The sequence below is a fragment of the Engraulis encrasicolus genome, chromosome 4, assembly GCF_034702125.1.
Source record: "Engraulis encrasicolus isolate BLACKSEA-1 chromosome 4, IST_EnEncr_1.0, whole genome shotgun sequence".
NCBI lineage: Eukaryota > Metazoa > Chordata > Actinopteri > Clupeiformes > Engraulidae > Engraulis > Engraulis encrasicolus.
In genome coordinates this window covers 34,403,276-34,416,518 of record NC_085860.1, presented here as the reverse complement: position 1 = coordinate 34,416,518, position 13,243 = coordinate 34,403,276, and the positions used below count along the sequence as shown (strand labels likewise).

Below are 13,243 nucleotides of genomic sequence, written 5' to 3'. Positions count from 1 at the left end.
GTTGCGTAAGAGCGAGCGAGCACTGGACTAGTTTTTTTCCCCTGGATCCTGCACTTTTTTGTATGCGTGTGTGTGGTGTGCGTGCATGTGTGCTCTCTCTGGACGAAAGAAAAAAATCTAATGGAAGACCAGTAGCAGGTCCAAGATTCTGTCTGAAGATTCTTTTCATTCCCTGGAACCTGAGTGGTTATGTAACGAAGAAAAGTACTGGCTGTGTCACCTTTTTATCACCCCCTCTCCAATTTAATTGAGGAGAAAGCAGAACTCCACTAAGGTACACGCAGCTGAACAACATGCCCCTGCTGTAGGGAAGGGGGTCAGTCGTACAGTACACTGAGCCTCTTTCAGAGTCCCTCGCTCCCCAAGGGAAGACATTAGATTAGGGTTGTGGAGATTACGCTGTGGAAAGGGGACAGCACAGGGCACCTGTACAGTACAAGGCAGCGCAGCATGGGGGCCTCTGGTTTTCATCAAGGTAGAATTAACTTAACTTGTTCGGATCACTTTTAGGCACAGCGTGTTCCAGCACTGCCTTGTTTTGAACCTGTTATGTTAGGGAAATTCAAGATGTGCTCCCCACTGTGCATGGCTTTTGGACGTGCATATTTTTCGTGCATACCATAAGTCTAGACTCCCTCTATTTATGGCTCACTTATACCTGAACACAAAGTATTTTTTTTAAACCTGTGGAAAAAATATTTGTTTTAGTTCTTCAGCAGTGCATATACTTGTAACAGGGTGAAAGACGGGGTGAATTCATCTTGCAATACTTGGGATATACTGCAAAATAGTTTGGAAGATTTCTTTACTTCTCTACATCTACTGCAAAACTAACAGTAGAGCAACTAAAGAGGAAAACTACTTGATGTTGTAATACCAGTGCAACTTTGTATTTCTTAAAATAGAAATGGTCTTCATTTTTTTAATCTTTTTTGTCCTGTTAAGTTTGTTTTGTAAGCTATGTGTGTTACGAAAGAAGGGTACTTTTTCGCTCTTGGAAAGTTCAGCTTAATCTCTACTACGAAAGGAGGTCATTTAAACCGGTCGTAGGAATAGGGAAGGCAGCGGTAATCCATCTTATCATACAGGGCAAAAGTCAAGTGGAGCCAACATTCATAGTCAAACAGTAGTAGCCTTTTTAATCAGTAAACCTGCATTCCCTCTACATTCCCACAGTGAGGAAGCTGACACTCCCCTTGCCAAGAGCACAAACAAGGCATTGTTATATGGCAATAAAGTTCAGGAACCGCTGCCCAGTTTTGATATACTGGTGATACTCAGATAATGTCATTACCTCTGCCAAGAAGGTTATGTTCTCGGTTGCGTTGGTTTGTCTGTCTATCTGTTTGTCAGCAAGATAACTCAAAAACCTGTGAATGGATTTCGATGAAACTTTATGGAGTTGTTGGAAATGACCAAAGGTGATCACATTTTGGTGGTGATCAGGATCACGAACCGGAACCAGGATTTGTTTTTAAGAGGTTCTTCACCATTGCTAGCCTAGAAATCTAGACGCCCCTAGTGACCGCAAATTGAATTGTGGGACAGGGCGAATTTTGACATTCCAGTTTCTAACTCCACAAAAATTTCTGCGTTATGATGATATGCATAGTTATATTGCCAAAGCCAGTTCATGTTGATCAGTCCACTTGGTGCATAGCTGTGTGGATAGCCATCTTCAGGTCAATCATTACTGAGCACATTTTTCCCCAACGCTTCATCAAGAATTTGTGTTGAATAAATTTGGCAGTGAGTCCCTGTCATTGTTATCATTGGCCAAATAGCGGTCCTTCATGACATGTGGTCGGAACTGATTCACTGCCCCCCTCCTCTCTCTCTCTCTCTCTCTCTCTCTCTCTCTCTCTCTCTCTCTCTCTCTCTCTCTCTCTCTCTCTCTCTCTCTCTCTCTCTCTCTCTCTCTCTCTCTCTCTCTCTCTCTCTCTCTCTCTCTCTCCACAAAGATTCCTGTTCTCTTGTCTTCCGTGTGAGTTATGATAGTATTGTTCCCAGCACCATACGTACGTACCTCAGGCTTGGCCAAGCGTGAGGCGAGTGAGCCAAACGACTGAGTGAATGAGCAGAGGAGGGGGACAGGACAGGGTGTGCTATATTATTGTCTGGGTCGCGCTCAGGACAGAAACATCAGCAACAACAGCAGCAGTGGAATCGAGTGGAGTGGAGGGATTGCATAACATCAAGGAAGGCAGCCAGCCAGCCCAGCCCAGCTCAGCTCAGCATGACAATAACAGCAGCAACAGCCACACGAGCAGTCCCAGCTACAGCATCTGCTTCCAGCCTGCCTGTGCATATTCATGCATCTTAGATTATGCTGATTTAATTCTGCAGTGTGCGCTAATGAGTTTGTGGACAGGGACGGGACAGCGCAGTTGGGGTTGGGGTGGGGTGGGGTATGTGGGGGTGTCGGCTGTGGAGAAGTTTGGGCTGGGTTGGCAAGGAGAGGGGGGTTATGATGTAACAGGGGAGAGGACTACAGGGAGAGAGGGTGGGGGGTGGCGGATCTGTTTGGCTTTGAAGTATCCATTTTTAGAAAGAACAAAACAGAGTCCCCAAAAGCCCTGTGTGGTCAGAAATGCTGTGTTTCTTTGGTGGAGGACTGCTGGTGTTTTCTGCTTAGTCATGCACTTACTCCTTAGTACAATGCCTCTGGAAAAGAACTCTGGCCAGCCACTCTGAGGGCGAAACTAAACCCAATCCAGGGAAGGGGGCTGGCCTGTCTCTGGCACATACTGTATTGTCCTCGGGGTCTGTCAGCATCCATACAGTACACATGGCACAAAGTACTGTACCATGTGAAACTTGCATGTAACGTCTGTGTAACGTCACTGTTGGGCTTTTTGGACATCCTTCCAGTGGCACAATTACTCCGTGGGTCAATTAGGTTATTGTGGATGAATGCGGGACCACCGCAAATAGTTTAGTTCATGTTGCGTAACTCAATCGAATAACATCAAAAAAGCCATCACAAGTGATTATGCAGACGCAAGTGCACGTGTGTGTGTGTGCGTGCGTGCGTGTGTGTCATGATCGTGTCCAATTTGCATCAGTCAATAAGCCTAATTCACTCAAGGTTACCATAGCGGCATTGTTACCATAGAAACTGAAATTGGCAGACTGTTTTGTCCAGCTGCCACGGACGGGCTTGCTTGCGCTAATGATGAGTTGGCATAAGCGAAAGAGAGATGGAGAGATATTTGAAGACTCTTTTTCTGCTGGCTTTCATATAATGTGACTCCATGTCTGGTGCCAATGCACTCGATGTTCTGAACTCTATTTTTACACTGTCTAGGCTGAACAATGTTATAATTAATTATATTGGCCCATTACCAATTTAAAATGCTAATTTGCCAATTAACTGTAATTAGGCACTATAAATTGTACCTCTGATCAATAAGCTTGGAGCAAAGGAACTTTATTGTCTGATTATAATTCACTGTATTTTGTATACAATTTTATATAACCATCTTATAACTAATTATTATTAACCATTCCATATTCTATACTCAACTTTTTATATCTCACTTCTCAGTTGACAAACTTATTTTGCGGTGCAGACAATTAGCCATAAAGATATTGAGGTGTTGAAATGCCTTTACTGGTTATTTAATTACATCATAAATACCTCAGTGTTTAGCTAATATTTTACCTTTGCTTGTGCAACCAGTATCATGGTAACATACTGCTTTGTGCATCTTTATATGTTGCCGGAGCTAATGTTTTACCTTTGGCTGAGCCACCTGAATGCCTGCAGCACATGTATGCGTACATATGTGTTGCCTGGGTCCTCTAGCTAATGTTTTACCTATGCCTTGTAGCAAACCAGGGCAGTATTCCAAGAGCTTGGTTAACCAGGTTAAAAACCTTGAGGTAGTGGTAAATCATCCAATAGAGGAGCCTAGAGGAACCTAGAGTCCTCATTCTTGGGTAAATGACACCTGTGGATTGTAGTAGCAGCTTCACCACCTCCTGTTGGGTAGCCCCTGACCAGACACCGTCCGGCCACTGGGACGTTGTAATAGTCATTGAAAAAATGTAACTGCCATTGTAGCCTACTACACCACTGTGACAGTGCACAGGGCCTTCAGTAATACATTACGACTTGGTCATTGTTGTGGGTTGCAGGGGACTGGCTCCTCGGAAATGCGTATTAAGCTAATGTTTTACCTATAGGTGCCTTAGCAAACCTGTATGCTAACATGCAGCTGTTGTGTGTTGTGTGTTGCAGGGGCCTGGCTCCTCTGAATAAGCCGGAGCTGCAGAAGGTGATGGAGAAGAGGAAGAGGGACCAGGTGCTGAAGGCCCAGAAGGAGGAGCAGGAGGCCCACAAGAAGAGGTCCGACCTGGAGATCGAGCTCATGAAGAGGCAACAGAAACTTGAACAGGTCGGTAAATACGTAGTGTATCAACCATAAAAGTGGTGATAAGAATACTTAGTAAAAACAATGAAAACAGGTGGGATGCCTGCCATTGTAGGAAGCCTCCAAAATGTAATCAGTTCATGTAGACCCCCAAGATTTGGTACAAATCCTTCCGTCCATTCAAAACCTACAGTATAGCGCAAAGAAAAATCTTTGATGGACGCACGCACGCACCTGCGGCCAAACAAGTGGACAATAGTTTGCCGACAGCTGGCACCTCCATTCGGCAGAGGCATGAGGAGTACTCTGCACTGAATAGTATGATGAATTCAGGTAAATTGGGCCACTTTTGGCCATTCACTTATATGCAAAAAAGTGGCCCAATTTACCTGAATTCACTATAAATGTGTTCAGTTTCATCATGTTCTGTTTTGCTTGTTATTAATCTTTTCCCCGTTGTGTTGTAGCTGGAGCTGGATCAGCATAAGAACGAGGAGGAGCAGGAGAACACGCCCGAGTTTGTGAAGATGAAGAGCAACCTGCGGAGAACCAAACAGGAGGTGGAGGAGGAGGACCACACCCCTTAGGCAAGCTGCATGGAGACCACCACGGCCACGACAAGAGGAAGACACGACATAGGAGAAGTCCTTCAGGCACATGGCAACTAGGCATGGCAACTCGGACTGCAGTCTAGGGGGGATTTCCTGGTGTTCCTTTCCCCTGTGTGTCCCCTGTGAAACCAGTGACTCTTGATTGAAAGGTTCCTCCTCCTCCTCCTCCTCCTCCTCCACAAAGGGGTTTCACACCAGTATTCACTCTCTCACCTCTTTCACCAAAACACTGGCTACGAGGAAGGGGCAACCACAACACAAACACATGTGGGCACGCATGCACACATGCATGTACACACACACACACGCACACAAACACGCGCGCGCGCGCGCACACACACACACACACACACACACACACACACACACACACACACACACACACACACACACACACACACACACATACACGCACACACACCAGAGAAAACACAGGATATCTTGTTCACACACAGTTACAGACATTCATGCGTAGCTGTCACAGGCTGACTGGCTTTAGTGGACGTGTACAGTGGAACAGATCATTTTTCGTTTTCCTTGATGTTTATCTTTTAAGTTTTGGATTGCCACTGAGAAGCTTATTTTTTATGTTCTACCACGGAGAATTGAAAGAAGTGGACACTGGATGGACTTTTGAAGCTGCATTTGGCCAAAATATTGTACTTTTATTTATGTTCTGTATTGAAATGGCTTGAGTCAGTGAAACCTCTCTTTTTTTATTTGTTTATTTTTTAAATTTTATTTTAGTTTTCTTTTTCAACTGATGGCTTCCCCCCCCATTTTGTGACTGTTCAAAGCTTAGCCTGTGGCACACCCACGCTATTGTATTTTTTTAAGTATTGTGTACTTCCTTAGCTAAAGCTCTTTCAAGCAATATTAGATTTTTGGTGTGTGTGGGCGTGTATATTATTTTCTTTATACATATATATTTGTTGTTGTTTTTTATGACAGAACAAAAAATAATATCTTTTAGTTGTATGTGTTAATAGGTCAACAAGGTAAGATATTTTTCTCTCTGCCAGACCTCTTATTTTCCTGTGACTGAGCTTTGGGCATTTTGGGAAAACCTTTGTTAAGTATTGAAGGGAAACAAGCTCTTTGGCTCACCTAAACCCAGCCACATTATATAACCCCGTTTTTTTTCTTTTAATAAATGTTATTTTACCATGTTAACATTTGAACACCTGTGTTCCTCTTGTCTGATGTGTGCAGTCAGCATGCAGCCTACTGAATGGGCGTGTGTGTGTGTGAGAGAGAGAGAGAGAGAGAGAGAGAGAGAGAGAGAGAGAGAGAGAGAGAGAGAGAGAGAGAGAGAGAGAGAGAGAGAGAGAGAGAGAGAGAGAGAGAGAGATGAATAATTAGAGGCAAGGGTGCTGAAAGACGCAGACATAAACTAAGGCCAGATGACAAGATTGACATGTGATGAACAGATGAAGGAGAAAGAGGGCAAAGAGAGACCCAGACCACAGCAACTCTACAGTCACATTCCAATGATGTAACATGCTATAGCAGGGATTCCCAAACTTAACCATGACAAGGCTCCCCATATCCCAGAAGATAACAACCAAGCCCCCCCTTACATGGGTCAAGGCACATTGTTTTTTCTGTGCACGCCTCTCACAACTGGTCTGTGTCTGTGTGTCATTGCCCCACGTATAAAATAATAATGATAATAGTAGTCATTTTCAGAGATGCAGTTGATTACACTGTCATAATAATACCGTTCTTAACTAAAGGGAATATTGTTTCGCTTATTTTTGATTTATTTTGGCGTACTTGGATAATTAATTTACGTATTCAATTATTTATTCTGTTTCTTCCTGCCAAACCTGCCTTGGCCCCCCTTCGGGTCCCCTGCCCCGACTTAGAAAACCACTGTGCTACAGTATGCAAAGTGTGTGGGGAAAGGTGGGGCCTAGAATTGGGTTCTCATTACATTGTATGTCTTGAATGTGGGGCCCATTCAGATGAATTTGGTCCTGGGCCCGGAAAAAGCTGTCAGCGTCCCTGCGACATGGTATGCCTATCGGTGACTGACCACCATAGATGATTTTACCTCTATACTCAGGAGAATTGGAAGCAGCAGATGGCTAACCCTAATCACAGCACCCTGATGAAGTTGAGTGGGGCATGACGTAACGGGTCATTCAAATGTCCCTTGAAGTCAACTGATCGGGTGCAGGGACAGTTTATTCTTTCCTCTTTATAATTTCATTTAGAATTCATGTAAGTTTTACGTAAGAGGAAAAAGGATGACTTCAATTTTGTCATCTAACAACGTCTATGGATAAAAGCATTATGCAACTTGGTGAAATACTCCAAGTATGAGATGAGCAAAGTGAGCATAAAGATTAACTGTGTTGAAGAACAAGGTATCCAAGCACTAACCTGATTTACATCATCTGGCTGGATTCAGCTACAGTACTACACGCAGGGCGTTCCCTATGCGAAAGCGCATCAGAGGGCAATAGTCAGGTAATCCAACCACTGTATTGAGGACAAATGATAAGGCAGAGGTTCCTGACTGTCTGCAGACAGTGAAATGCCTCTCAAGCCCTGTTCTATACAGGCTTATCCTTTAATACTATTTCAACGTTTCGTTTTAATTATATTCACATACCTTGGATGTTTAAGCAATGGGATGTGCAAGACAACATCCCATTCATGTCCTCGAAATGACCTGAAACTTTGACCCAAATTTGATTTGTTTACCTTCAATACGAAGTTAAATGGCTTGTATCAAATTCAATCTGTGAACATCAAAGCGTCCTAAGATGACCTTGAATTTATATGGGATCGCTAAATCCAATCCATTCATCTCCAAGTCCTGTATTTAAAAAAACAAGTCTTGAGCTATCCCCTTTGTGTTGATGCATGTAAACAAAAATTGAAGAAATGTCAACACATTTTTAAAGGTAGCCATACAATAGGGTATAGGGTAACTACTGTAGATGACCAATAGCTCTGTGCATTGGGGTTCTGTTGTTCTGTGTGTTGACATGAGCACATCTAAATGCTAAGTACTAAAATAGTTAGCATGTTTACATCTAAATACCCTCCATGCAACATACAGAAGTACTTTATTCTTCTTCATGATGATGACTTCATTTGACTTTGACTTCCTTTGACTGTCCTTTGACATCCCTTGCACATGACTGGCCTCTTGGAAACCAGCAACTGAGCAAAACAACCACCATCTAAAGAACTCGATCAGGCATCAAATGACTTCAGAGAACTCTGTACCTACCCTGCATCAACATTTCCTCTGACCACACCCATAAAGATTTAGAATAGATTGCAACTTGCCAGTAAATATTGGCGGGAATGGGAATGGTTTGCTGTAAAAATGAGACAAACTGGGCTGCACTCTCTCGGGAAGTTTCGTTAGAAACACGCCTCCCATTTTAAAAAATTTGAAAAAATATGGGAAATATAGGTGTACAACCTTGTTGCACTTTTATTTGTGCATGTAAACATGGGGAAGTAGTTATGGGATACAGATGATACAGAATGTTAAACATAAAAAGGTGGCATATACGTATGCCTATTTATTTGTAATTACAGTATACATTAAAAATGATTTCAGGGCATCAGTTTGATTTTAGGCCCACCAACAATAGGCTACTGGCAATGAATGGAATAATTCACACAGGCTTGGGAACAACATGGGTGGCAGCCTTTTGAAGCTATGTTTAATGAATGCATTATTGACATTCCTGAGGTCCTCTGTGACCTGTGTGGTATGGCCTTATTGGCACAGGCGAATGGGCATGTTGTGAAGACCACACTGGTTATACTGTATCGAAGAGAGACATCGGCATATTGATCGGTTAGTAATTTATTCCAACCAATGCTGAGAAAATCTAAGATGTGAATAATCATTTCGAATGTATTATTCTTGACCAACCTCATTAGAAATGTCTACTTTATATACATAGGCTCAGGAAAGCCATCTTGCATTTTAAAATATTTATAGTATACATTTACATGATTTACAGGTGCTTTTATGTCTGCGCTTCTATCCAGAGGTGTTATACGTATACCCCCCACAATCCTCACTTTCCACAGCACACGTCAGGACAAAAACAGAGGCAGAGCTAAACAATTGCTGGAAGTCATGCATACAATGTGGAACACCGAAGCACATGGCACAAGAACACAAACAAACAAAAAGCGCATGGCCTAGGAATACAATGAGGCACCCACAGACCACAGCACACACACAAATCAGACAGACACACAATCTTGCAGTTAATTTTTGAATCTACTTACAGTATGTAACTATAATGTTATCTCATAACATTAATCCTAAACCTAACCTGATGCTAAGAACGCACTTGTCCAACATAAATGGTGTGACAAGCACAGCAAGTATAACCAATGTTTACAATTTCAGTCCGTACAGCTGATTTTTTTTCTGCATGTCATAAGAACATAGAACAAAGCTTTAATAAAGATAGTACATTATGATCTTTGGCTCCTGCCAGAATATCAAATTATATTGCATACTGTGTCCATCAATGGCAGCGGCAATTGTGCTGTACATACCAAACCAAATTCAATGTAATTGCTAATTACAGGTTTTTTGTGTGGTTTGTTTTTGTTGAGGCTGCACTGCCACAGAGACATCCACCGGTATGATCTTCAAGGGGCAGCGTTCACAGTAATTGCTGAAGTAGGGGAAGACTCTCTCTTTGAAGGCATGGCTGAAGGTGTGCAGAGGTACATTACCAATGGGGTCTGAAAACAACACATTTCCCCCATCCCTGTCTAGGTGCACTCTTATCCTCTGGAGTTTGGAGCTCACAGTGATGGGCGTTGGAGGGTCGACGGAAGAACTCGCCCCATATTCACCGTTGTAGTAGCCCACGCCCCAGACGCCACTCTTGAACAGCGTCTCACCCTTCCGCTGGACCGACTCGTTGGTCACCCCCAAGGCCCAGAGTGTGCTCTCGCCCACCTCCACTTCCCAGCCGTGTTGACCTGAGGTGTAGCCCTCGGAGCCCAGCACAAACTCCCAGTAGTTAAACCTCTCTGGGTTGTCGGGGATCTGCTGGCCTTTGTCGCTGTAGCTGATGGAGGTCAGATCCTCAGAGACGAACACGCAAGGGTTGGCCGTGTTTGGGTCCAGAGTCACAGGGCCTGAAACCACAGAAGAAGAGAGGTGAGAGCAGTGGATGGAAAAAAAGAAGAGAGAACATTTGCCCCAAGAACAAATATCACTTTCAGATATCATACCACATGCATCAGCTTTCTTTCTTTCAACTTCAGTTTTAAGGTGTTATCATTGAATTGTGATGGGATTGGAATAAAGAGTTGCACTGAATTGAATTAAAGATCAAAGGGAGAAATCTGTAATCTGTAATCTGCAACACAAAAAGTACCACAGTTAGGATACTCACTGTATTGGACTATGTCCTGCATCTTCTGCCAGATTCTAAACCTCAGATTTCCAAGATACTTTGCCACATTGACGAGGGCGCCAGGAATTGGTGTAGGAGCAGGAAGCGTGCACTGGATTCTGGAATGATAACGAAGGATTAAGCCTATAGCATTTTTTTTGCTTCAACCAAAGTCACCATGGAAATAACATCAGAAGGATACTCACTGCTTTGTTAGGCCCCTGTAGTTCTGGAAAACAAGCATTAGGGTTTCAATCAAAACAAAAAACTGCAACATATGTAATTGTAACTTTTGCATAGTTGTGTATCCATTGCAGTAGAGATGATATCCTTTACCTTCAACAATGTGATGTCTTCTCCATCCATTTCTTTTTCAATGGCTTTAATGGTTTCCGCCAGACTCAGTATGTCTTTGTTGATCTCCTCAGTTTTTTTCCTCATCATCTGACTTTTAAGCTCTTCCTCCTCCTTAAGCACAGCCATGTTGGCAGCCTCCTCATCCCGCAAAAACTGATGAAGGCTCTCAAACTCCTCCTTAATCTGCTTTTCCGCCTGCTTGGCCTGACACTTCAAGGACGAGAGGAATTTATGGGAGAAGCATGATATTACAGTGAGCTGACACTTTCATCCAAAGTGATGTACATTTACTTAGGTACAGGGTATTAGCTACAGTCCCTGCAGCAATGTGGGGTGTGGGGGCACTTCAGCTCCAGGGCACTGCAGCCATGGAGGGGGAGAAGGATTCATACAACCCTCTGATCCTAAATCCAACCCTCTAACCATCGTCCACAATTCATAACACAAGTGGCATATGCTGTTGCAACAACAGTTTTATAACTTGGTTTTATCTCACCTTTATGTGCTTTGCCGTTTGGTCAAACATCACCTTGGCATCTCTGTAGGTCTTCAGCTTGTCCTGCAGGGGCCTGAGTTTACTCTTGAGCTCCTCCTGAGGAGAGAGGAGAGCCACTATTTACTTCCAGCCCATTTTTTTTTATCGCCCGTGTCTCTTTTGTTTATATGTAAACAGAAGCACAGCCTCATTGGCCTCGATTCAGTCATGACCATCAACATCAACAAACACTTATCCAGGGCAATGGGCGTGACCATAGACGCTTTTAACACATGATTTTAACACATTTTTTATTTTTGGTCTTTTTCGACTTCATTTGATAGGACAGTGTCAAGTTCAAGTTCAAGTACTTTTATTTGTCACATACATGGTAATTGTAGTGAAATGATGATGGGGTCATCAGCTCTGCATCTTAAAAATTAAAAATTAAAGATTAAAGAAGTAAAGTAAAAAAGGAAATAAAAGGTGAGAAATAAGTTAAAGTGTGTGAGGTGGACAGGAAGCGAATTGGGAGAGAGACAGGGAGGGGTCGGCAAAGGACCCGGGCAGGGAATCGAACCCGGGTCAGCCGCATGGTAGGAGAGTGCCCTACCGGTTGGTCACGGCAGGGCCTTAACACATTATTTTAAGCATTTAGCTGATTCAAAATCATTGAATGGGCTTTGCACACAACCACATACACTCTGATCACATGATCATTCCATAATATTCTCTCACCTTGACATCCGTAGCTGCCTCATCAATGGGCTGAAAATCATGGTGGCTATGTTTTCTTGAGTCTCGACATACCACACACACAGGCTGCTGGTCCTGCAGACAAAACAGTTTGAGCTTCTCCCCGTGTATACTGCACTGCCCCTCCACATCTCCTGGAGTCTTCTTCCCACACGTGCTCTCCGCTCCCACTGGCAACTTGCATGAAGACTCTGTTGGACTCGGTGGCCCTACTACTGACTGACGTCTCTGATCTTTTTCCTTCAAGATTGTCTCACACAGGTTCCTCAAGACCAGGTTGGTGGCGGGGACATTCCTGGAGGATCTTCTCCGGCACACAGGGCACTCACGGATTCCTTTCTGCTTCCAGAACTGGTACAAGCAACCTCTGCAGAAGCTGTGGCTGCACAGGAGGATGACAGGGTCCCTGTAGATGTCACAGCACACAGGGCAGGAGAAATCCTCCTCTGAGATAGATGTTGGGGAGGCCATTTCCACCTCAAAGGCATGAAGCTGTGTGCTCTGATGGTGTCCTGGTATACGTCTGTGTCCAAGTGTTTTTGTATCCCGGTTACATAGAGCGGGTCACCAGATGAAGTCGACGGACAGGTTTGTTCCAAATGTTTACCCAAAATACAGGTGAGCGCTAACGAAGGTGGGGTATGATGGAAAGGGCTTCAGGTGCTTCCCCAAGCATGTGCATTATTCTGCACGTTTCAAGTTCAAATGTAGGCCACCCTTTCAAAAACAAGGGCAGCAGATCTGTGTGGAAATGTGGAAAATAAAGGCCTGCCAACAGGGGTATGTTGTCCCGGGCCCAGGGAGATAGGGGGACCCAGAATTGGGTCCCCATTACATTGTTTCAGATGACTCTGTCCTGGGCCCAGCGAAAGCTGTCAGCAGCCCTGAACATAAGATAGGCCTACAGATAATTACAATACAGACAGATAATACATACAGACAATTTAACTGTGGATAGTTGTTGGAAAAAGACGACAAGACATAATAAAAACAAGATATCAGTAATAAAAACAGCATAATAAAAGCAGATAAACACAGAAACAACAACAGCAACCTCAATGAACAAAGAACAGCAATAAAGTAGGCTATGTGAATCACCAAAGCTGTGATGGCAGCTTTGATTTAGTGGCCTACATTATGGGTGTTACAGTATTTCTCAATTGGTTTTGTACATTTCTCGAATCTCTCTCGCAATTTTCAAAACACAGTATTCATTCTCAAAACAGCTTTAACAAATGGCAAAACACCATGGATGACCTGCAAAAC

The 13,243-nt window shown here is 43.5% G+C and overlaps 2 protein-coding genes across 3 annotated transcripts in view; one reads left to right on the top strand and one right to left on the bottom strand.

Moving 5' to 3' along the window:
* fam107b (family with sequence similarity 107 member B) overlaps positions 1 to 6,160 on the top strand; it is a 37,511-nt gene extending 31,351 nt beyond the window's left edge. For both annotated transcript variants that reach the window (XM_063197283.1, XM_063197282.1), the window contains exons 3-4: positions 4,244 to 4,400; positions 4,844 to 6,160. In XM_063197283.1, coding sequence (XP_063053353.1) covers positions 4,244 to 4,400; positions 4,844 to 4,963 — 277 coding nt within the window. In that variant the 3' untranslated portion in view covers positions 4,964 to 6,160. The remainder of the gene's footprint in view (positions 1 to 4,243; positions 4,401 to 4,843) is intronic.
* A 2,355-nt stretch (positions 6,161 to 8,515) lies between these two features.
* On the bottom strand, positions 8,516 to 12,681 carry LOC134448066 (zinc-binding protein A33-like). Its single transcript, XM_063197827.1, has 5 exons — positions 11,960 to 12,681; positions 11,243 to 11,338; positions 10,652 to 10,956; positions 10,390 to 10,550; positions 8,516 to 10,129 (listed from the first exon to the last, which is right to left on the bottom strand). Exons 1-5 carry the CDS (start codon positions 12,446 to 12,448, stop codon positions 9,558 to 9,560), a joined length of 1,623 nt encoding a protein of 540 aa, XP_063053897.1. The 5' UTR covers positions 12,449 to 12,681; the 3' UTR covers positions 8,516 to 9,557.
* Between the last annotated feature and the right edge of the window lie 562 nt (positions 12,682 to 13,243).